General features: G+C 37.1%; 3 protein-coding genes across 24 annotated transcripts in view; 2 read left to right on the top strand and 1 right to left on the bottom strand.

The window, feature by feature from the left end:
- Positions 1-940: 940 nt before the first annotated feature.
- On the bottom strand, positions 941-9,613 carry pcgf6 (polycomb group ring finger 6). Its single transcript, XM_077236824.1, has 10 exons — positions 9,309-9,613; positions 8,806-8,905; positions 8,576-8,672; positions 8,229-8,284; positions 8,050-8,109; positions 7,717-7,837; positions 6,935-6,962; positions 6,600-6,698; positions 4,721-4,807; positions 941-1,687 (listed from the first exon to the last, which is right to left on the bottom strand). The coding sequence occupies exons 1-10, from the start codon at positions 9,435-9,437 to the stop codon at positions 1,643-1,645; spliced, it is 822 nt and encodes a 273-aa protein (XP_077092939.1). The 5' UTR covers positions 9,438-9,613; the 3' UTR covers positions 941-1,642.
- Positions 9,614-11,120: 1,507 nt separating this feature from the next.
- polr1c (RNA polymerase I and III subunit C) lies at positions 11,121-14,771 on the top strand. The gene is made up of 9 exons (XM_077236823.1): positions 11,121-11,237; positions 11,471-11,542; positions 11,645-11,752; positions 11,885-12,017; positions 12,199-12,318; positions 13,544-13,696; positions 13,850-13,999; positions 14,085-14,201; positions 14,293-14,771. Exons 1-9 carry the CDS (start codon positions 11,154-11,156, stop codon positions 14,409-14,411), a joined length of 1,056 nt encoding a protein of 351 aa, XP_077092938.1. The 5' UTR covers positions 11,121-11,153; the 3' UTR covers positions 14,412-14,771.
- Positions 14,772-22,154: 7,383 nt separating this feature from the next.
- Positions 22,155-25,140, top strand: part of ldb1a (LIM domain binding 1a) — a 22,118-nt gene continuing 19,132 nt past the window's right edge. For 3 of the 22 annotated variants that reach the window (XM_077236918.1, XM_077236894.1, XM_077236915.1), the window contains exons 1-2: positions 23,165-23,546; positions 24,936-25,036. In XM_077236918.1, the coding sequence (XP_077093033.1) occupies positions 25,009-25,036 (28 nt within the window). In that variant the 5' untranslated portion in view covers positions 23,165-23,546; positions 24,936-25,008. Of the gene's footprint in view, positions 22,323-22,464; positions 22,497-22,616; positions 23,547-24,935; positions 25,037-25,140 lie in introns of those variants that run through there. The other 19 variants (XM_077236914.1, XM_077236916.1, XM_077236899.1 and 16 more) reach the window with 15 other exon arrangements.

Raw genomic sequence — 25,140 nt, 5'->3', positions numbered from 1 at the left:
TAAGTACACTTTTTGAGTATCTGTACCAACATCAGAAACCAACATCAGTCGGGTTCCGACGTCAACCCAACCAAAATCTAACGTCTGTCCGATATAGGATGTTGACGTCAACCCGACGTCGGGCTCTGAAGTTAAACCGATTTTCATTTTCAATGTTGGGTTTAATCTTCTAAATACGAATTTTGTCATTGTTTTGGAACACACTAGCTTATAGATTACAGTAAGGCTAACATATTCATACTAAAAGCCAGAAAAATTTAAATAGGGCACTATTTGAGGGAACAGCCATTTGGGTGTCCGAAACCATTGTGGACGTTATTGAGTGCACTTATTCAATCCCACTACTGGAACTGTGTTCTAGAAATAAATATGATATTGATATGAGGGTAGGAGGCATAGATTCAGAGGCATACGGTATGTATTACATACAACAATGCACCAATAAAAAAAAACAATGTATTGACATTTACTTTTGATAATCTAAGTACTTTTAAAAACGAGTAGGCTACTTCTGTACTTTTACTTAAGTAAAAATCAGACTTTACAACTTTTACTTGTTACAGAGTAATATTTGACTAGTAGTATAGCTACTTTCAATCATGTAAGGAAGTTGTGTACTTTGTCCACCTCTGCCTACACACTACAGTGATAAATGATGTCTGAACCGAAATCCTGCAGGCTGTTTGAGGCGGTTCTCTTGGAAACCATTTTCTAGTCTTTCAAGCCTCTGACTCTCCAGAGTATTTTCTGATAATGGTTTTTAACAAAGAATGACTAGCAGGTGACTAGCATTACATGAGGTGAAAGATGATTCATAACATTTAGGCTAATGCTCTATAAGTGTAAATATGACAGTCTAGCAACTTGAAATCAACAGCACACAAGAACAAATTAGAATTGGTCAAAATGTTTAGAAAAACTTAAAAGATGACAGAATGAAAATGAGTGCATAATAGTTGCATAGTATTTATCTGCAATAAGTTATTGTCTGGTCATGCACAGATTTACATTTAGTTGTGAAGCGGTTTTAAAAACAAAAAAGACTTGACATGAAAAAACATCTGAAAAGGTCATTTTTCCTCAAAGGCCATGTTATTACACAATATGGCTGAAAAAAAGTACAAAAAGATTTCCATCTGATATTAACAAAGAAAAAAAGAAGAAACAGAAACACTTAAACACCCAGAGAACAGTTGATAAGAGAAAGACAAACCAAATGAACGTCTAACAATCCAGCTACTTTAATACCAATTTATTTGAATGCACAACTCATTTAACTACAAAATGACGCAAAAACCAAGCAATTAAATTCACGTCAATACATTCTCTGAGACAAAGTGTAAAAAATTACTTTGTTTTCCCCTAGCAAACATATAAAAGAGCATACAGAAACCTTACGGCTGTGAAAATAAGTATTTGCTGGAAATAACTCATCAGTGCAAATGTTTCTTAATGCATTTGGCAGAGATAATTCTGGCCTATTCTTAATCTTTCTGAGCAGAAGGCATCCAGGAAGACTCATTGAAAAGAATCATTGCATAAGATAACTGTTGTATGTTAAAATTCAGTTTAGCCCTTGAAATAAAACTACTGTGCATTGTAGTTTTCACAGTAGTTGGTCTTTCTGTATCTTCCCTCTTTACTAAGCAGGTAGAACGAGTCCGAAGTGGAGAACCAGCATGCCATCCTAAAATGGGAGATTAAGAAATGTGTGTATTACGGAATACAGCGTATACAGCAATGTTTTGGGTCAGTAAGAAATTGCCTTTTTTATTCCACAAGTGCACATTAAATTGATCAAAAAAGACAGTAAAGACATTTAGATTGTTACAAAAGATTTAGACAAAAATATTAAGCACCCCAACTTTGAAAACAATAATAATAAGAAATATAAAATACAAGATACAACATCAAATCAGCATATACAGGTCCTTCTCAAAAAATTAGCATATTGTGATAAAGTTCATTATTTTCCCTAATGTGATGATAAAAATTAAACTTTCATATATTTTAGATATATTGCACACCAACTGAAATATTTCAGGTCTTTTATTGTTTTAATACTGATGATTTTGGCATACAGCTCATGAAAACCCAAAATTCCTATCTCAAAAAATTAGCATATTTCATCCGACCAATACATTTTTTTTGTATTAAAAGTGTTTTTAATACAAAAAAGTCAACCTTCAAATAATTATGTTCAGTTATGCACTCAATACTTGGTCGGGAATCCTTTTGCAGAAATGACTGCTTCAATGCGGCGTGGCATGGAGGCAATCAGCCTGTGGCACTGCTGAGGTGTTATGGAGGCCCAGGATGCTTCGATAGCGGCCTTAAGCTCATCCAGAGTGTTGTGTCTTGCTTCTCTCAACTTTCTCTTCACAATATCCCACAAATTCTCTATGGGGTTCAGGTCAGGAGAGTTGGCAGGCCAATTGAGCACAGTAATACCATGGTCAGTAAACCATTTACAAGTGGTTTTGGCACTGTGAGCAGGTGCCAGGTCGTGCTGAAAAATGAAATCCTCATCTCCATAAAGCTTTTCAGCAGATGGAAGCATGAAGTGCTCCATAATCTCCTGATAGCTAGCTGCATAGACCCTGCCCTTGATAAAACACAGTGGACCAACACCAGAAGCTGACATGGCACCCCAGACCATCACTGACTGTGGGTACTTGACACTGGACTTCAGGCATTTTGGCATTTCCTTCTCCCCAGTCTTGCTCCAGACTCTGGCACATTGATTTCCGAATGACATGCAAAATTTGCTTTCATCCGAAAAAAGTACTTTGGACCACTGAGCAACAGTCCAGTGCTGCTTCTCTGTAGCCCAGGTCAGGCGCCTCTGCCGCTGTTTCTGGTTCAAAAGTGGCTTGACCTGGGGAATGCGGCACCTTTAGCGCATTTCCTGCACACGCCTGTGCACGGTGGCTCTGGATGTTTCTACTCCAGACTCAGTCCACTGCTTCCGCAGGTTCCCCAAGGTCTGGAATCGGTCCTTCTCCACAATCTTCCTCAGGGTCCGGTCACCTCTTCTCGTTGTGCAGCGTTTTTTGCCACACTTTTTCCTTCCCACAGACTTCCCACTGAGGTGCCTTGATACAGCACTCTGGGAACAGCCTATTTGTTCTGAAATTTCTTTCTGTGTCTTACCCATGATTGCGGTTTTGATTAATGAAACAGGCTGGGAGTTTTTAAAAGCCTCAGGAATCTTTTGCAGGTGTTTAGAGTTAATTAGTTGATTCATATGATTATGTTAATAGCTCGTTTAGAGACCCTTTTCATGATATGCTAATTTTTTAAGATAGGAATTTTGGGTTTTCATGAGCTGTATGCAAAAATCATCACTATTAAAACAATAAAAGACCTGGAATATTTCAGTTGTTGTGCAATGAATCTAAAATATATGAAAGTTTAATTTTTATCATTACATTATGGAAAATAATGAACTTCATCACAATATGCTAATTTTTTGAGAAGGACCTGTAGAGTGGTGCATGTGTGACATCACTTTGTAGCCCAAAACGCAGAAACGAGTTAGCATTTTAGCACTTCCGGTCCACTTTTACAGCCTCATTATGCTTATAATTGGGCCTTCATAAACTATTCTAACTCAAACGTTCTGGGAAAATGTTTTAGATAAAAACTAAAGAGTTGTCGGAAGCTCAGTGATTGTGACTTTGAAGTCGTGGGACAGTGGTGCAGTTCGTTTATAGCCTCCCTTTAGCTTTTTACTTCTGGCGACTGCATTTAGGCTTCAAAATTCATAAAACTTGTGTTCATCTGTAATAATTACCTTGACGGACAAAACAAGCAAGTATCATTAAGTTTTGTTGATCACAGAGCTCGTTTTTAGAGATAATCCAAAAGCCTATGGGAAAACCCTTTTGGGTTTTGTCGAGGGAATCAGCGTGATGCTAACTGCAGATTGGCCTACAAAGTGACGTCACACCTGCACCACTCTATTAGAAGTGATTTCTGAAGGATCATGTGACACTGAAGACTGAAGTAATGATGCTGAAAATTCAGCTTTGCCAACATCATTAAAACAGAAAGTAGGTTTTACTTTTCAATAATATATTTTTAAATATTAAAATTAATGCTGTATTTTGGATGAAAAAATATTTATATGGATACCCAATTAACCACAATGAATGATCGCAGGTGTCATTAAAAAAAACAAACATTGTTTTAAAACATCTTTGTGACTATTAATGACACCTCTACAAGACTAGAGCAGGAACTAAGCAAGAGATTGACAAAAATTGTCAATTTCCTGTATCAAAAGACAGTGTTCTGATTCTGGCTTCTCTCTTTTAACCAAAAAAAAAAAATCTTTTTTAATTTCCTAAGATAACAAAATCCTTAATACAACTGAAACTGCAAAAAAGACCCTTTTCAAAAACAGTTTACTTTAAAATGCTATTCTGAGAGGGAGCAGCATTTAAAGCTGCAGTAAGGCTCTAATGTAATTCTGTGTGAAGAGCAAGACAGGAACTGTGTAAGGCGCCTGTAGTTCACACTTATTAACAGCTTACTTCAGACTCCATCTCTCTAAAAACATCTCAGTGAGACCGCTACTAACTTGAGCAATTCCCAGTAGCCTATGTGCCTATTGTATGTCTAGGCTACATTTCATTATCCGCATTTAATTTTATGCACTGATGATAGGCCAAAAATAGCAAAAATATGAAAAAGGTGTGTTAAATCAGACACTCACCTGAAATGCATTTTGTCCCATGGTGTTACAAACGTCTCTCAAAGACTGGTATTGCTTAAGAAGATGATCTCCACACACAACATCAACCTGCCAAATAAAGCACAATGCAAATGCTTTTAATCTGATCAATTTGGATAAGTAATAGCACACCTCTCCTAAAAACATTGCATGATGAAGTATCGTTTCAGATTATAGCACAATACCAAAATTTAATCTTTAGAGTTCACAACATATCACAAGTAAAATGAGCAATAGCAAAGACCACTAATAAAACTATTTAGAGTGCTTTTTCAGTGACTCTAAAACGCCAGATGGAAATGAACTTCAATTCACCATATGTATGTACAACATAGCCTCAGTCTACTCCCAAAATTATAAGACAATTTTTAGAGTCTAGTATGTGGAGCAGAGCATAGCAGGCTGTCCTGGAGCAAAGCACACAAACGCTTGTGTTTCCTCTTTCACCTCTATCCCTGTAGATGTCCCTGGCACTATGAGCTGTTCAACACCGGGCCAGATCAGACTTAGCCAGGAAAAAACCTTAAGCCAGTAATCCAGATACAACTGTTAGCCTCGCAACATGCAAGCAGCCTTCACTAACAACTGCTGCATGTGACCATACACAACAATTAATGTTTATTACCAAAAAATAAACCTTCAACTTATCCCTTTTTCAGAACTGACTTTCTGAGCAGAGCAGAGCAGCATTTAATAGCAGAAATGGAAAGCTTATAATTCTATAATAGCACAATAATTAAAACTTGTGTATTATTTGATCTGTAAATGAGTTAAATCAGCAGTTTTAGTAATTTTTAGGGTGTTAGGGTTTATGGCATTACATTGTCATGGCAGCAGTTGTAAGAGAGCCAAATACATTGTTGTGGTTCACTTTCTGCCACTAATGCAGTTGGTTGAGCTTAACCTGAACTGAACCCTGAATATATCTTTACAATGCCCCAAATCAAATGTATACATACCATGAAAAATTAACAATGAAAATAGTGTGAATACAGAAGTATATTCCTGACTGTGAATCTACTATATGGGATACACTGTAAATCATAATTAATTAACATGTATTTCCTATGGGGTAAGGGTTTGGTTTAGGGTTAGTTGCCATAATTTCCTGTTATTATCATAGTAAGTACATGTAACTTATAACAAGGACACTGTAAAATAGCAATAACGTTTAAATATATGGACCTCAAACTGGAGACAGCTCTTTCAGTCAGCAGAAGTGACAGCTGAATAATGAAAACGGCTCTAGATTTTCTTTTCAAACAGAAACACTGTTATTCACAACTGCAGACACTTATTTCCATACTTGGCTGAGCTGTGGTTCTTTTCAAGGACTCCAATCCTTATCCAGAATTGGGATTAGAAGAAAAGTAATTACACAGCAATGTGGCATGATTGTTAAGCGTGACAGAGAGTCACTGAAGTGTTGAGAGTGAAAAGGAACATCCTAATAACATAATTTCTTTAATCACACTTTCATAAGATCACCTATGGTAGAAACCCTAAAGACGCCAAGCAATCATTTTGCTGAATTTAGTCAGATAAGGAGGCAAAAAAGAAAATTTTTGCATTAAATGACTCAGCATATCTTTGCTCGGTGTGAAGGCTAGTGTCCGTCCAGTCAGTATGAATTATTGAGTGACTGGCACAGCTGGGGGGATATTCACCCCACGTATCTTTCAGACCTCTGACATTGCAGACTGTCTGAGGAAGGATTTATGCGTCTGGTTTAATGAAAAGAGAGCTGTGGAAGACCAAGACTTTACCCTGATACAGAGTGTGGATTATAATTAAAAATATGCATTGCGTTCAAAATCTGTGGATGAAATTAAAGATAAAGGGGAAAAAATAGCTGTTCCACCTTGCAGTTTTGACTCAGCTCCATCTTCCTCCTGATAAAAAGCTCCACGTGACGGACAGTGGCTTCCCCTGACACACGCACGTACTTCCTCTCAAGGGGCTTGAGGGTGAAAATATAATCATGACAAATTCAGCAAGACCTTCAACATAATTTCAGCTCAATTCTATACAATGAATAATCTGTTTAGATTTTATGAGAAATAGTATTGCAATGAGTTGCCTGAATATAAGATGCATTATCTCATGTGGATACAGAAAAAACATCACCACAAAAATCCCAGTAATGTGCCACTCTTATTAAAAGCAAAAATAGAATTGAAAAAATTTGAACTTTACCTTATAGTTCTCAACACCCTCTTCAGCTCTATAAATCAAAGATATATAAACAAAAAAAATGTTAGCTGAAACATTTGCAAATCACATTTGTGTTTGTGTAATAACATAAATAATCATTTATAAATAATACATCATAGAGCATTTGCAACTGTGCAAAATCAGATCATTTTTAATCAAGAAAAAAAGCACATGGCTTCTCAACCATGGGGTTGAGAATAACTTTTTTTTTATTGAAGATCATACAGAATAATCTGGAATCAAGAAATGAATCCCTGTTAAATTAATTTAATACATCAATATTCTCAGTTTTCGTAAATAAAACAAAATAAAAAAACTGAAAACAAGTAGCACTGGCATAATCATACTGTATCAGAAATACCAGAGAAAATATCTTAGCCAATATACAATATACAATATTGTGTTGGACAATAGGGGGCCTTGGAGTCAAAAAGGTTGAGAACTTCTGTTTTACAGAGTCTTTTGATTTTAAACAGTTTAGCTCCATCTAGTGAACATAACCTACATGGCATTCAGAACATTTTAAATTAAACATGAAATCAAACTTTACTCCATTTACTTTATTAATCCACGCTGCTGGCTTTATTGCATGATTGATCTCAGCATGTTATTCCAAAAACATATACCTTGTCTTTGTTATCTTTTATCAAAATGCAATTTCTTGCTCTACTTCTGAAGTTATTGCACTTAGATGCACTGACTGAAAGCACTAGAAACAGAATTACATCACTTATATAAGCATAATCACAATCAACATTACTGACCCCACAAACTCCAACATCAGAGACACATCTAGCTCTGAGGGAATAGTAAAAATAGACTGAGGCAACATGTCTTTCTTCTGTCTATGATGCAGCTTCATTGGGTATGTAGATGGAGCTGCCACTAGGTGAAAAAAAGAGAATAATTAATTATAAGCACATTCAAAGCATAATATTTCTCAGCATCTCAAATGCTAAAATGCATATACATATATATATACATATATATATATATATATATATATACACACACATATACATATATATATATATATATATATATATATATATAAATATTCAAAGAATACACTAGTAAAGTGATTGCATTGAACAAACCTTGCTTAGGAATGTCAAGCCCTCTTAGTTTATAAAATTCACATATACGCGACCTTTCATCTTGAGAGGAAAAACACAAACAACTTATTTTCTGTTAAATGTTTCTCACATATATCTGGAATGACAAACTGGGCCAACAAATGTGTAGCAGAAGAGAGTTCAAAACTAACTTCACTAACCTCCTTCCAAATATGGAACCATCTTAAAAACAATGTCTTGTAATTGTCGGTCAGGTCTAAAAGAAAAAGGGATGAAATTTGACTCTAAGTTTGGCAACCATGTTAAAACATGACTAGTAATTAACACTTAAGCACATATGAATCCCTAAAGACCCTGGGACATATGTGAGGCTATTATTGCTAATTAGACACAAGGGATTGTCCTGAACATAACAGCTAGACTAAATCTCTAGCGATAGGCCTAGACCAAAACTGGTAAACAACACTACGCCCTATACACATAGTTCACCAAGGATGAAATTGACAAGAAAAATAATAAAGAAAGAAATCAATGAAACAAAATTTACCTGATACTGTACAGTGGCTGTGTCTGGTGTACGACAATAGAGCAGTTAGGACACCTGTTGCTGTAGAAAAAGTGCTTGACAATACAGCTCTTACAAACTGTTGAGGAAAAAGGGTGAAAGTTAAATAAACAAGCGTGTTGCAAAACACTGGTGTAGATCATGGATTATATGAACACTTTTTTTTTTATACCACTACATTGGTGGGTCAGTTGCAGGAAATGTGAACTTACAAGTGTGAAGACACTCTGTGATGGTGGTGGCATCAATGAAAAAACCATTGCAGAGGGCACAGCGAATATAGGGATAAAAATCCCTAAGAGGCAAGGAACGCTATAAACAAAACACACACACACACATATATATATACACATACATACACATATATATATATACATACATATACATATATATATACACACACACACACATTTACTTGTAATATTTGTGTAGTAAACTATTATATTTATGTTATATACACATTTAGATGTAAGAATGTACATTAAATAAGTGTTTGTATATATATATATATTATATATTTGTTCATATATGAAATTTAAACGCTTAAGTTATATACACATGAAAAGGTACAAAGTACAAGTATTATTTATATAAGTTACATATAAAACGAACATATTTATTCGTTGAGTATTTCATTTATACAATAACAGCTTACATACAAGTTAAAGCACTTTTAAAATAAAAACTCGAATAAGTTGCTGCTTTAGTATTGTACCTCGTCGTCAGGATGTAGTTCATTAGCTCTCTGGCTCTCGTCCTCTTCGCAGAGGGAAGCGTCCGTCTGAAAGCACCCACGCGTGGATCCCTCCTCCTCCACTACAACTCCGTCCACAGTTCCGTCCATAGGTCACGCAAAGTGTGTGAAGCCGCTAAAACAACTGCTGGAGTACTACGAATGCCTGCCTGGTCTATCTTGAGGGGTTGAGTGACTTCATTCGATGAAGAACCGCGAATAGTTAATTTCAGGTACTAGTTTAGAAACACTTGTGCACCTTCACGGTGTGCGCGCAATACTCCAGTGACGTAGTTTAATGAGGCTAGAATAAAAGTCCCCAAAGGAAAGAATAAATAAACTGATAAATGAATAAATATAAAAATGTATAAATAAATAAACAAATATACTATAAATTATTACTACAAAATATTATTATATTTCCCTTCATAGTTCGCGTATCTACTTCACACATCCAGACCAGAACAATGTTTTATGAGATTGACAACTGACTTTATAAGTCTTTACAAAAGATTTATTGAAGTTTACGGTTGTTGTGTTAAAAAAACTGACTTAATTTTAAAATCTTTAATGAACTTCATCAACACACAATATTATAAAATATAATAAATACACACACCACCAAGTAGACAATGTTAAAACTTTAGGTAAATCTCGCATTCGCATATGTAGACAACTTGTAGAATTTGTGCAGTTTGTGTTAAATTAAAAAAATTATCAGTCTGTTGAAATATTGACTGGGTTTAAAGAACGCCAAAGCCCCTTTCTTAAAACCTATATATTATTTAGTTGTCTATTTGTGTAATTTATGATTTTTTATTTATTTTTTATATTTGCTATGTGTTTTGTTTTCTTAACCTCTGGGGTCCTTTAGCTCAAATGGACCCGAAGCATTTAAATATATATTTTTAAAAAAATCATAGCTTCATCGGAATGGTCTGAAATTTGGTGACTTTGTTGATACTTGGTATATGAACACCCCAAAAAATTGGGGACAGGATTTGAATAATCTAAGTGGTTGTAAAAAAATTTGTCACACTCAGGACCTTCGGGTCCAAATGGACCCGCATAGGAAATGAATGGCAGATTGGCAAAAATTTGAAAATACCGAGTTTTTTTGTGCGTACAATCTAAAAATCTGCTACGATCCAGAAAAAAGCACACAACAGTGAAGGGGTGAATCTAAAAAACATCAAGAGTGCAAAACAGACACATCAACACACACACAGACACACAGACACACACACACACACACACACACACACACACACACACACACACACACACACACACACACACACACACACACACACACACTTTTATACATAAACAAACTAATAAATTCAGATTACATATGTGTTTTGCCTTTTTAAAATGCTCAGTTTCTCCACCAGATGGCATCCATCTCAATTCAAAAATTGCTTTCATGAGGTCAACGCTTGACTCTAAAATGAAATACAGCTTTAAAAAAAAAAAAAAATATATATATATATATATATATATATAATTTTCTATTATATTCAATGGGGGGGGGGGGGATATGGGGGGGAAATGGGTCATATTCATTCCATAAATATTAATTATAAATCATAAAATTCTCAAAACACCAAAAAATAAAAGAAAAAATATTATAAAAAACAAGTTAAAAAAAATTATGATTTTCTTTTAATAAATATGCATCCCACCCTTCCGGCCCATTTGGACCAGCAGGTCCTGAGTGTGATTCTGAAATGAAGGACCCCTTAAATAAAGCATTTATAAAAATGACTTTTTCCGAATAAGGTGTTTGAATGGAAGTTTGCTACCCTCTGTTGGCACAAGAGATGAATGACAGCAAAGATGGCGGCGCCTATGAACAACGTGGATGAAATTCGTGATAGAGTAATATTGGGTGAATTTGGCATCAAAAATGTAAGTTATGCACTCTGCGCGATTTTTATTTATTTATATAGTGTTCACTGTGTGTTCATGTCGATATAGGCTGTTTCATTCTCAGTTTAAGTATGCATAATTTATATAACGTTGCACATGCCATGTAGTTTTCTTCGTACATAAACTGCAGTGTTTTTGTTTCTTTTATTTGTATGATCATGATAATAGCTTGTAGCCTATTTCGGTAAGCTACATATTTACTGTATTTACAGGTGCATACTACAGATTATCCAGGAAATTACCCTGGTTACGATGACACATGGGACTTTGAAAAATTCAAAAAGGTGTGTGAATTATATAGGCTCTCCTTTATTATATAGTGAATATCGTGCTGAGTCGGGTGTTTAATACGTGATTGATGCAAAATGTGTATATTACTCTTCCAGAACTTCAGGATCGATGTAGTTAATTCGGATGAAAACACGTTGGAGTTTGATATGATTGGAATTGACGCTGCCATCGCGAATGCTTTTCGCCGTATTTTACTTGCTGAGGTATGACCTTATTGTCTGGTTGTGAACATTTTTGTATTACCATCATCATCTGTTCTTAAATCAGGAGGTGACAGTCATCATGTTCTTTGAACTGTAGTGTTTATTTTCTTCCTCATCCATTTGACTATTTAGGTCCCAACTATGGCCATTGAGAAAGCCTTCATTTACAATAACACATCGATAATTCAGGATGAGATTTTATCTCATAGGCTTGGTCTTGTGCCCATTAAAGCAGATCCTCGTCTTTTTGAGTACAGGAATTCGGGTAAGTTTTCTTTAAAGTGACAATTAATAAGATGTATGTATTCATCTTGAGGAAAGTCGTTTTTGTAATGGTGCCACAAATGCCAAAACTGACTGAAGTTGTTAAAGACTGTTGATTATTCTTTGTTTTCTCATAATGTAATTGATGACTGTTTGACAGCTGAGTGTGTTGTTTTTATCAGAGGATCAGGAAGGCACAGAAATTGACACAATTCAACTTCAGCTGAAGGTTAAATGCAAAAGGAATCCTAGAGCCCCAAAAGACTCTTCAGATCCTAAGGAGTTATATCTCAATCACATGGGTGAGTAAATTGAGGTTTACTTTTTTAAATTAAGTTTTTTTTTGGGTGAAAAAATCCGGCATTTTATTTTTTCTCCCGGGGTTTACTTTTTAATATACATTTTGTTTTCTATGATTAATTATCCGTTCTCTCTCTGGACCTTTTTTTTCCCCCCTATAAAACTAATTTAAACTTGTAACTCATCTCTATGTTTGTTAAATGTGTTGTTCCAAACCCATATGACTTTAATTCTTCTGTGCAACTAGGGCTGCACAATTTGAGGAAACATTTAAATTGTGGGTTAAAAAAAATTGCAAATAAAGTCTCCATATTTGCTGTGCTTATCTGTACGGCTGCACAGTTTGGCCTAACATTTTTTTTATTTCGGACTATAAAATAATAATAATTATTATGAATGACTTATTTTTTTTTTATTAAACAAAGAAATATTATTGTAATATTTCACTGTAAACGATAATATAATATTTGATCAAATTAAATTTTTTAGTACTACTGTAAAATTACAATTCTGATATGAATGGTTGTCTTAATTTCTTCATTTTCATAACTTAAACTATTAAGCTTTTATTTCTCCAGAAAACCGCAGGGAGCCCATAAAGCTTCTCTTTTGTTGACAACAGCTGGTTTATAAGCATTTCTCATTACAAGTTTGGAAGATTCTTATTGTCTTCCTAAATGCATGTTATAAGTAACCCAAACTCAGAGCACAAGCAGTGATGAGTTTGTGTGGAGCAGCATTTGCTGCGAACCGAGCCGCTCTGAGATGCTGTAAACGCTGGATCATGACATCAGCTGCTCCCATGTACAGTAAATGAACATGTGCTACACTGAAACATGCAGCTCATTTATTTATTTAAATGAATCGCAGCCGTTGCAATTTGAAAATCGCAGTAAACCATATTGCAATTTAATCTGTTTAATTTACATTAATTGTACAGCCCTACATGCAACACAAAAGATGTAAGGCAGAATGTTTCGGTCACCTTTCCTTATATGGAAAAAATGATGTAATTAAAGTAAAAGGGGATTTAGACTGTCAAACACAAACATTCTGCCTAACATCTCATTTTGTGTTCCACGAAAAAGAGTCCTAAAGTTTTGGAACAACAGATTGTGTAAATAATGAGGGTTTCACAAGGATATTAATTCCCAACCATGACAAAACATTCTAGTTATCACTTCACTGTTTTACAACATGTCACTGAACACTTGTGTTTTGTTTTAGTCTACTCAGGTGACATAAAATGGCTCCCAATTGGAAATCAGGCCGATGTATTTGCAGATGCCAAGATTGGTCCTGTGCATGGGGACATTCTCCTGGCACAACTCCGACCAGGGCAGGAACTTGATATAGTCATGCACTGTGTCAAAGGAATAGGTGAGTAATATAAGAGACCAAAAAGATGTTTTATTTCCAAGGAGGCATATCTATTTTTCTTTAATAAAGTTTTAGTTATTATCTAACTCCAGTGTCCAATCCCTAGTTTCCTGTATATTGTTTCTGAATTGTGTGATTAACTGCACCTCACAGGCAAGGATCATGCCAAGTTTTCTCCTGTGGCCACCGCAAGCTACAGACTCCTTCCTGAAATCACATTATTACAGACGATTGAGGGAGAACAAGCGGAGAGGTTAAAGCGCTGCTTCTCACCTGGAGTTATTGAGCTGGAGAATGTGAACGGTAGGACTATTACACTATATTTACATTAGTCTTGATATTTGGTGCTTTTGTTGTTGTATTATAATCCAATCATTTTGCTTTTCAGGAAGGAAGGTAGCTAAGGTTGTCAACAGTCGTTTGGACACATGCAGCAGAGAAGTTCTTCGGCATGATGACTTGAAGAACTTGGTGAAACTGGGCAGAGTGCGGGATCATTTCATATGTATGTTCGCAACCAGAAGTGTTGCATTAGGTTTGTTTTGTGGTGATTTACCAAAGGTATTGTCACATTTTCATTTGTGTTTTCTTTTCAGTCTCAGTGGAGTCCACAGGGATCCTCCCTCCTGATGTCCTGGTTACCGAGGCCATTAATGTCCTCATCTCTAAGTGTCAGAAGTTTCTCACAGAGCTTGATACGACAGAAATGGACTAGATGGAAGAAAATAAGGGTAGCCACAATCATCCTATAGCTTTGAATGAAATCGTGTGATTGGTTTGCTGGCATTGTACATACATTTTTAAGCTTTAGCTAAAAAAAATTAAATAACTCCCTTAATAAGTGTGAATTCATACAAATTCCAGCAAGGAGTTCTTTATTCAACTTAAGGTTGTAACGTAACAGCATTCTGGAGATTTACGTTTATATATGAACATTTTTTTTAGTCAAGTTAATCTGTTTGGTTTGAGTTGTCCAGCTATAGCTTAACATAATTCTGTAAATCACATATTTGACAATACATTTTGTGACATTTATGTTTTTCCAATGTATATTAAACTTTTGTTTTTGAAAAAATAATATTTTCACTCAATCTTTGTAGTCAACATCTTTAAGCACTTAGCCAGAGTCTTTTCAGTCTTAGCCCCTATAATACATTATATTATATAGTTATTGGAATTAGGGGTGTGCGATATGGCAAAAATATCATATCAAGATTCCTTTTCATGTTGGTTTTACTATTTTGCAAGGGACTGTCAAACTAATGTCTCTATTTTAAAAATAAAGCCTTACAAGGTAACAACATATACAATAAAAAAGAATGTCAGACATTTAGGCCAAAGTGGTGAAGATAAAAATCTTTGTCATTATTTTCTTTGTTATTAAAAGGTAAGAACAAAGATACACAATATACAAATGAAAAAACTGCTTTATTTTTTCAGATACAGAAATGAAATATAAAAAAACAAAATATAAAAATAAAACACTACATAGACTTCACTGTATATATTATACATTGATGAATATTAAAGCTACCATTAAAGTTCTCAGAGCAGGGAGTGATTTTCTCTTTGTTTTTTGTTGTTTTATTAACGGGATAGTTCCCCCAAAAATAAAAATTGTCATCGTTTACATACAGTACACTGACACACCGATACGACACAACAAAAAAACGTGAATTTGACTTGGTTACATGAGACTCATACAATACAATGTGAGAATATTATTACAATAATATTATTACAATATACTGTTTTGTATTTTAATATATTTATATAATGTAAAAATGTAATTTATTCCTGTGATGGAATAGCGGCACAGACACGGACAAATGCTTAGCCAGAAAGGCTTTAAATCACTTTTGTATCTCGACCTCTGTGTTAACATGTGATGTGAATGTACGTCGCATTGTACAGTATGTTGGGACTGAGGAGCCAGAACACTGACGCATGGACACAACAAAAAAAACTTGAATTTGACAATATTAATACAAACTAGAACATACATTTCCTGACGAATACCGGTTTTCTATTTTAATATATTTATATAATGTACATATTTAATTTATTCCTGTGATGGCAAAGCGGCACGGGCTCACTGACACCGGTACGGACGTACAGGTGCACGGGCACTGGCACCCCAACACAGGCACTGGCACGGACAAATTGGCACAAATACCGACACGGACACATGGACACCGGCATGGGCACCAGCATCGGCACGGACACCAGCATCGGCACGGACACAAGCACCGGTACGGACAAACCGGAACGGACACCAGCATCGGCACGGACACCGGCGCTGACATGGACAAACCGGCACGGACACGGACAAACCGGGCAGGACACTGGCACGGACACCGGTACCGGGAACGCACAAACCGGTACGAACACCGGTACCAACACGGACACACTGGCACCAGCACGGACACATGGGCACTGACATGGACAAACCGGCATGGACACATTGGCATGGACAAACCGGCATGGACACCGGCACGGACACTGGCATTGACACATAAGACAAGGGAAGCAAAATACATAATTTTATGATGGCTATGGATATACATGACAAACTGGAAACATGAAACAAAACCCAAAACTAAATGTGACAATATTAATACAAATTAAAATAACTGTTTTCAATTTTAATAAATTTATATAATGTAAAAATGTTATTTATTCCTGTGATGGACAAATGTTTAACCGGCAAGGCTTTAAAGCATATGCAAATAATGAACTTTTTTAAATTGCAGTATCCCGTGAGTGTAACTCGACCTCTGCATTAACATGTAACGTGAAAGTATATCGCATTGTACAGTATGTTGTACAGGACGGAGAAGCCAGAACTGCAACTGATAGAATGCACTGTAGCACAATACTATGATATTTCTTCAAAAGCAGATCGTGGAGACATTTTAATTGTCTACGATCAAAAATTGTGATATCACACACCCCTAATTGGAATTCTGGTAAGCCTGTGAAGAGTTTCACTATATAAATGTGTCAAATTATTATTAATTATTACTACAAATATGATGTTTGTGGGTCAATATGATTTTTGATTTTGCTATATCAGTTTTTTGACCACTGAGGGTATTTATATTTATGCATTTGGCAGACGCTTGCATTGCAGGCTGATATTTTTATTAGTTAATACATGCTCAGTTCCCCTGGAATCGGACCCAAAAACACACAGACTGTGGTTTTCTATGCTTCTGTTTAAAATGTTGAAATGTTTTGAAAAATGTTAAAAGATAATAGTTACAATCCTATTAATATTTTTCACAATGTATACATTTAAAAAAAAAAAGTTGTTGAATATTACAGAGCCCTGCACATGACGTGCACATACATTATTATAAATATATATATATTTAAAGGTCCTTCTCAAAAAATTTGCATATTGTGATAAATTTCATTATTTTCCATAATGTAATGATAAAAATTAAACTTTCATATATTTTAGATTCATTGCACACCAACTGAAATATTTCAGGTCTTTTATTGTTTTAATACTGATGAATTTGGCATACAGCTCATGAAAACCCAAAATTCCTATCTCAAAAAATTAGCATATCATGAAAAGGGTCTCTAAACGAGCTATTAACCTAATCATCTAGTCAACTAATTAACTCTAAACACCTGCAAAAGATTCCTGAGGCTTTTAAAAACTCCCAGCCTGTTTCATTACTCAAAACCACAATCAGGGGTAAGACTGCCGCCCTGACTGCTGTCCAGAAGGCCATCATTGACACCCTCAAGCAAGAGGGTAAGACACAGAAAGAAATTTCTAAACAAATAGGCTGTTCCGAGAGTGCTGTATCAAGGCACCTCAGTGGGAAGTCTGTGGGAAGGAAAAAGTGTGGCAAAAAACGCTGCACAACGAGAAGAGGTGACCGGACCCTGAGGAAGATTGTGGAGAAGGACCGATTCCAGACCTTGGGGGACCTGCGGAAGCAGTGGACTAAGTCTGGAGTAGAAACATCCAGAGCCACCGTGCACAGGCGTGTGCAGGAAATGCGCTACAGGTGCCGCATTCCCCAGGTCAAGCCACTTTTGAACCAGAAACAGCGGCAGAAGCGCCTGACCTGGGCTACAGAGAAGCAGCACTGGACTGTTGCTCAGTGGTCCAAAGTACTTTTTTCGGATGAAAGCAAATTTTGCATGTCATTCGAAAATCAAGGTGCCAGAGTCTGGAGGAAGACTGGGGAGAAGGAAATGCCAAAATGCCTGAAGTCCAGTGTCAAGTACCCACAGTCAGTGATGGTCTGGGGTGCCATGTCAGCTGCTGGTGTTGGTCCACTGTGTTTTATCAAGGGCAGGGTCGTGCAGCTAGCTATCAGGAGATTTTGGAGCGCTTCATGCTTCCATCTGCTGAAATGCTTTATGGAGATGAAGATTTCATTTTTCAGCACGACCTGGCACCTGCTCACAATGCCAAAACCACTGGTAAATGGTTTACTGACCATGGTATTACTGTGCTCAATTGGCCTGCCATAGAGAATCTGTGGGATATTGTGAAGAGAAAGTTGAGAGACGCAAGACCCAACACTCTGGATGAGCTTAAGGCCGCTATCGAAGCATCCTGGTCCTCCATAACACCTCAGCAGTGCCACAGGCTGATTGCCTCCATGCCACGCCGCATTAAAGCAGTCATTTCTGCAAAAGGATTCCTGACCAAGTATTGAGTGCATAACTGAACATAAATATTTGAAGGTTGACTTTTTTTGTATTAAACACTTCTTTTATTGGTCGGATGAAATATGCTAATTGTTTGAGATAGGAATTTTGGGTTTTCATGAGCTGTATGCCAAAATCATCAGTATTAAAACAATAAAAGACCTGAAATATTTCAGTTGGTGTGCAATGAATCAAAAAATATCTGAAAGTTTAATTTTTATCATTACATTATGGAAAATAATGAACTATATCACAATATGCTAATTTTTTTAGAAGGACCTGTGTGTATATATATATATATATATATATATATATATATATATATATATATATTTATATATATATATATTTTTTTTAATTCGTTCTCTCATTTTAGTAAATTATGTCCATGGTCCCGCATGTAGAATACAGTCTTTCTCATGTTTATTTTTTTGTAACGTGTGAGAAGTATTAATGTTAAAGGTTTGCTGTTTTTACCTTTTTTGTTAGTTTTTAATAGTATTTTGTGTGTGTGTGTGTGTGTGTGTGTCTGTCTGAATTGTATTGAATCCAATTAGGGTCAGTTTAACCCACAATATCGCATGTATCTAGATTGTAAACCTAATAAAAATAGTTTTAAACTTGTTAATATTCATATTCTTCAATTCTTCAAAATCCCTTCTTTTGTGTTCAGCAGAAGAAATAAATTCATACAGGTTTGGAACAACTTAAGGGTGAGTAAATTATGACAGAACTTTCATTTTTTTGTGAACTATCCCTTTAAGCTAGCTGCAAAATGTGAGTGACCAGGCCATCACCCTTTGTGTGCATTTAGATTTTTGATTCCGTTTCTTTTGGATCATTCATCTTCATAGTTTCCACAAGAAAAAAAAAACTAAGCGTTTTCCAGTTTTATTTTGCCTGTCAGTTCTACTCTCTATCAATGAAATCAAATGGTGAATGGTGATGGATGCAATCAAGTCAGTCTTCTGAAATGTCCTTAGATTAATTACACGTACACCTCTTGACACTGTTTAAACATCTAATGCCAGTAAGACTAAGTAATGCAGTAATATCGGGATGTTTTCCTTTTTACCGTGGCAGTGACCTGAAAATATGACTTTGTGTTCAGTTCAGTGAACTTACTTAGAGGTATTTATGTAGTACTTGCTTGGAAAGTTTCCATCTTGAAAATGCCTATATTTTACATACAGATCATTCCAAATAGATATGCAATGATTATTTGCCATCAGTGCTTCTGAAGTGCACATGCTGAGGTTCTTGTCTGCTTTGAGTTACACACAAACATGCTGACTGAATTACTAGAGCTAATGTCCAGCATATGGTGCTATTGCCAGAGGCAGATTTGTCTAAAGTAGCTTTGCATTTGCACTGTAGGCATTGTTTGGCACAATGAGGACTGGAGTCAGCACAATGAAAGCATTATACGTGAAATCCTTTTTTTTCTTGCCAGATGATACAAACACCAGAGCACTTGATGAAGTTCCTTCAGATTTATGCATGATCCAGATACTTAACTTTGCATCTAATTACTTTTGCTGACCTTAATAGGAGAAGTTCTTTGCCATTTCCACGCATTAATTCTGCATTTTCCAGGTGGCCTTAGTCACATTTTGGCTTATTATTATGGGTGGGCACAACATCTGCAGTAGATCATTTGAGCTGTATTCTACCAAAACGCCCGCCCACCCATAATGCTCAAGCAAATAGCTTCATAATCGCACACAATGTGTACAGGACTGTTGAAATTGGGCCAGGTTGTCTTCGGAGACGGCGAATCACAGAGGGAAGCGGCACTATAAGTGGGTCACCTTCCATTGTGCGGCTCGCATCATTAGAATGGTCCTGCTGAGACTGGTTGAGACTGCAGTCGTTTGGCACTCTCCATTCCTCTCCATCTTGTCTCATTACTCAGCTTTGCTCTTGGCAAGCAGCGGACACCACTCGAAGCATAAAAAGACAGAAGGAAAATCTCATATCCTTGTTGGCCAGAGCTGTTGTTTATAAAACATACTGTATTTTTCTAAGCAAGTAAATTATGGTGAAAGGATCACCCAGTTCCTCGGGCCACTTGGTGGAATTTGCTTTAAAACAGTTTGACAGCTCATTAAGATAAGGCTTATTATATTTTTTTTACTGTCTGGATATTACCATTTTTCCTACCTACTTCAGTTTTCCATTGCTAATAAAACAAATTGCTTTTGATTTCATGCTTATTATATCTTTCGACTGTCTGGATATTACCATTTTTCCAAACTACTTCAGTTTTCCATTGCTAATAAAACAAATTGCTTTTGATTTCAACTTAGGTCAAATAATTTGACAAATGTCTCAGTCTTAACATGAATGGCAGTGGAAGTTTGATGAAAGAATAATATTGCCATATTAAAGAATGACATTGCAATAAATGCCAGCTTAAACCAAGCTAAACTTGTTTGCTCATCTTCCACATTGGTCAGGCAGGTCTGTTAGCTGGTATCGGAGGGGCTTTGGGGACTTTTCACCCAGAAAAGTGCCCAACATCTTTTTAAAATCAGTCAACAGACCAGGTTGGTAGACCAGCAAAACAGACCTGGCTGGTTTAAGAAGTTTGTATTGGCTGATATTCTCTTTTCAGCTGGTCAGACAGGGAGACCACCAAGCTAAATAAGCTAAAGGTTTGAGGATCTGTTTAAACCAGCTAAGACCAACAAACCAGCTTAGATTTTTTCCCAGCACTAATAAACCTCTCATTTGGCAATACTGCTAAACAAAAACCTACTTAAACTAAGCTGGTTTGCCAGTCTTAGCTGGTTTAGGTTGGTCTCCCAGTCTGGTCAACCTGTTTTTCAGCAAGTCTCCCAGCCTGACTAGCTGAAAAGTGACCAAAACCCCTATAAAAAGTCAAACAGACCAGACTTGGAGTCCAGCAAACCAAATTAGACTGATTTTAGATATTTGAATAGCAAGAGACCAGCTGTCCATCCAGATAAAAACAGCTTAGACAGGCTGAGGACAAGTTTAAACCAGATAAGACCAGCAAAAAACTGTTGTAGTAGACTAATGAATGTATCATCTGAAAACAACAACACCAAAAAAAAAAAACACTTAACCTATCCTGAGCTGGTTTAAGCTGGTCTCCTAGCCTCATCAAGCTGCTCTTCAGCCAGAAGAGAGCCCAATACCCTTTTAAAACCAGTCAACAGATCAGCCTGACCAGGCTGGGAGACCAGAAGAGCAAATTAGGCTGGTTTTATAAAATGTTCTATAAGGGCCAGGTGACCAGCTGGCATCCATCTAAAATCAGCTTAGCCAGTCTGGAAGTCCAGTTTAAACGAGCAAAGACAAATAAACAAAGTTTTTTTTTTCAGCAAGCTAATACCCATTTCTCATTTGACAATGCCATATAAACTATTCCCATTCAACATAATTAAGCAAACTCTTTGTTTGGTTTAATATACAGTCTGTAAGGATCTGTCTCTGAATGCTGATTAATGACCCATTTGGTGTGTTCTCAGATAATCTTTGCATTAAGCGACGTCCTTCCTCGTCGCAGGTCACAGGTGGCTGGGCTCCTGGGGCCCAGAACGAGTAGAGTTAATTGAACACGAGGCGCCCGTCCGCCTGCCTACGTGCTCGCCGCCTGAGTGGAACTGTGTATTTCCAGTGAGTGAGAAACAGAATAATGCCGTGCCTTGTGTGCCCCGGCGAGCTATCACTGCTCTGCCGTTGCCATGGTGACAGTGCCCTCGCTGGGTACAGCGGGCTGGAGAAGTTGCTCTGGCTCTGCGTCATATTTATTCCAGTGGATCAGTGCGCTCTCTCCCACCTCCTCCTTTTGCTCTCCTCTACGCTCTCTCTCTCTCTCTGTCCATGCTTTTTAGGGCTAATTGACCCAGCTCCAGATCATCAATAGACAGTGCTTCGACTACCACAAACAGCACAGACCCTGAAGAGGCATATTGTGGTGAGGCAAACAATGTGGACATTTTTTTTAAATTCAAGTGGTGATAAATCGACTTGTTTTTTGTTGTTGTTGTTATTCTTTTCATACACTTAATTGAATCAGGAGTTGATTATAGATCGTTTCTCTGTTTGTTTCTCGACAGCACCAGGAACACCGCCGTAACTGCGAGGGAAGGTGAGTGAGTGTCAGCGCATGCAGGTAAACATCGAGGCTTCAACAATGGTGGTGTCAGATGAAAGACAGAGGAGGGATCATCTTTGTTTTCAGCAGAGCCGCGAGTTGGAGTGTGAGAGTGTGTGACTGAGGATGAAGGACGAAGGAGAGGGAGGGAGGGAGACCTGATTGTGCAGTCTGTGGTGAAGAGCATCTCCCGAGGCTCAGCGCTTCAAAGCCAATCTGGGGCTCTGAAAACAAAAAGCCATTTCCTACAGCGGTGCAAGGAAACCCCTCAATGTGAAATTATTCTCCATGGAATGGCCCTCTTTGTTCTTCGATCACTACGTTTTGGACCGCAGCTCCTCTCGATTGAGGAAAGTAAATCAAATGAGATCATCAGAGGCATTTTAAGAGTAAATAATTGCAGGAACTGCAGAACACGTGTGATTTTGTATCTGATTGGCAGGTCGTTTGTGTCTGTGTGGGATGGAGAGTGTTGTCTCAGTGTCGGCATATTGATTTTAAATGACAGGTGACATGTAATAACAGCGGTGCGATGAAAGCAGAGCACTGTTCCCTAGATACGCTGGATGAGAGTCTGTGAAATCAAGAGGTTGCTGAGTGCTCGCTCGCCCCCCCCCCTCTCTGGAGTTGTCAGGCGGCTTTGACAGGGGACGTAAAGGGCCAGTGGTGTGTGAGATTCGGCAGTTAGAAGCACAGCCCACTGGAGGGAGAGGCTTTGAGAAGGGAGAAGCAGGGCAGAGCGGTGGAGGCGTCGGGTCGATCGCGGGGCTGACACAGAGTGGGTGCCATGTGGACAGGGACCTCTGTCTGTCCTTTGGGACTATGAGAAAGCCAATGAGTCTCTGAAACCGGGCGGGTTGAAGATGTGAGCGTACACTTAGAGACAAAGACAAATGCTGAGCTTTTTTTAATTACAAAGTGATTAACTTCTAAATTGTAGCGTTTTCTGTGAGTGCTCTGTCAGTTTTAAACACGGGCTCCTTGAAGAAATTAGACACTTTATCACACTCCCTGGGCTGTTTCTCCAATGTCCCAGTACCCCAGGTACGTTCTGAAATTTTAATCTGGAAAATGGTTCAGCCATTAACTGAACCATTTTCTTGTTACTTGTTACTACATGTATAAAACAAAGTATTTATATGTTGTTGTTTTATTGACATGTACTATAGAAATACCATGCTATTCCTAAAAGTAATTTTGATTGTTGATATCGTGCATTATGAATATGGTAACCATTAACAAAATCATTCTGTTGTCAATAAGAGTAAATCGCAGCTACTATATTTACTAAAAAGGTAGTTTAATGATTCTGGACATAGAAATACCATGCTATTCTTAATTAGTAGTACCATATTAATACCACGCTATATAAATTTGCTCTATCTATCTATCTATCTATCTATCTATCTATCTATCTTTACCCAAAAGAAATAAAAAACATTAAAAACTACAATTGTTTAAATGCTTATTATGCATATTAAATTATTAGAGTTTTATATTAATATTTACTATACTTATATTACTTATATATTTACTAATAACATTTATATTTACATATATGATATTAACCATACATGTATAATAATATTTATTATACAATTACTAACATTTGGTAGATGACGACAAAAGTAATTTAAATGAAAAAACGGGAAATGAGCATGAACCACTAAATATCCAATATTGGCTGATACAGATCAAAAAAAGTACAATTATTATATATATATTGGCTAATAACTGATATGATACTAAAATATTATGCATACCCCACAGTACTTTTCTATGAAGGTATCAAAGAGAAAATAATGCATAGCAATGCATAGTTTACTAAAAAGCACAGAACATGCAGAGAGAAGGACAGCTGTATGAGGAGAAGGGAGATCAGTCATGCAGCATATAGAGTGTGTGTGTGTGTACGTGTTTCACTCTCGCAGGGGTGAGCTGTGCAGCAGACCCCTGGGAGCATCAGGAGGGCAGGCTGTACGTGTGCATGTGTGTGTTTATGCTGTGTGTCGTAGCTCCACTAGGCGGTAATGACTCCGTGCCTCTGGGCTCTGGCTGCCTCTGTTTATCTCCGTTAGCAGCACAAGGCAAAAATAGGCAATACACAGAGAGAAAAAAAGAACAGCATCACATGGCCAATGTGCTCTAAAATGTGCCTCACAGGTCACTTTGACAATGTTGGCTCTCGCTTCCCCTCTCCCTCCCGCTCTGTTCCTCTCCTGTGTCACACACACTCTCTGTCTCTCTCCCTCTCATATTTTCTCCCTCCCACAAGTATTGCAATTTGCATATTAATGAACCTGGGCGCAGTGTCGAGCAGGAGTGTAATTCCTACTTCCTGTTTCTCGCTGAGCTCTTGTTTCTACATTTTGATTTTTTTGTGCCCTCCTCCTACTGACTCCCCACCCCTTTCTGCCTGTTTCTCTTTCTCAGAAGAAGCCCATGCTAGCAGTGCGTGGACTGAACAACACCATTTCATTAAGAGCAGTGCCAAACATGTGAGAAGATGTCTGTTGGAGGTTGTGCTTGCCCAGGTAAGAGCTCTAATTTCATCCCTTTTGCATGGACAGCTTTAGGCAGGAGTTGCGAAACAACATGGGTTTTTTGGGAATGAAAGGGAGAGGACTATACCTGGAAG

The sequence above is a fragment of the Siphateles boraxobius genome, unplaced genomic scaffold (assembly GCF_051911475.1).
Source record: "Siphateles boraxobius isolate OS27281-9 unplaced genomic scaffold, OSU_SipBor_1 20, whole genome shotgun sequence".
NCBI lineage: Eukaryota > Metazoa > Chordata > Actinopteri > Cypriniformes > Leuciscidae > Siphateles > Siphateles boraxobius.
This window is presented reverse-complemented; position numbering and strand designations above follow the sequence as displayed.

Bases quoted from the DNA above. Each gene is read 5' to 3' on its own strand.
- pcgf6 (XM_077236824.1), bottom strand. From the start codon at position 9,437: ATGGACGGAACTGTGGACGGAGTTGTAGTGGAGGAGGAGGGATCCACG. The intron at 8,285-8,575 runs GTAAATTTTGTT...TTTTTCTTTTAG, and splicing joins CAGCCACTGTACAGTATCAG to ACCTGACCGACAATTACAAG. The intron at 7,838-8,049 runs GTTTGTTCAATG...TTTTTCACCTAG, and splicing joins GCTTGACATTCCTAAGCAAG to TGGCAGCTCCATCTACATAC.
- polr1c (XM_077236823.1), top strand. From the start codon at position 11,154: ATGACAGCAAAGATGGCGGCGCCTATGAACAACGTGGATGAAATTCGT. The intron at 11,543-11,644 runs GTGTGTGAATTA...TTACTCTTCCAG, and splicing joins ACTTTGAAAAATTCAAAAAG to AACTTCAGGATCGATGTAGT. The intron at 12,018-12,198 runs GTAAGTTTTCTT...TGTTTTTATCAG, and splicing joins TTTTGAGTACAGGAATTCGG to AGGATCAGGAAGGCACAGAA.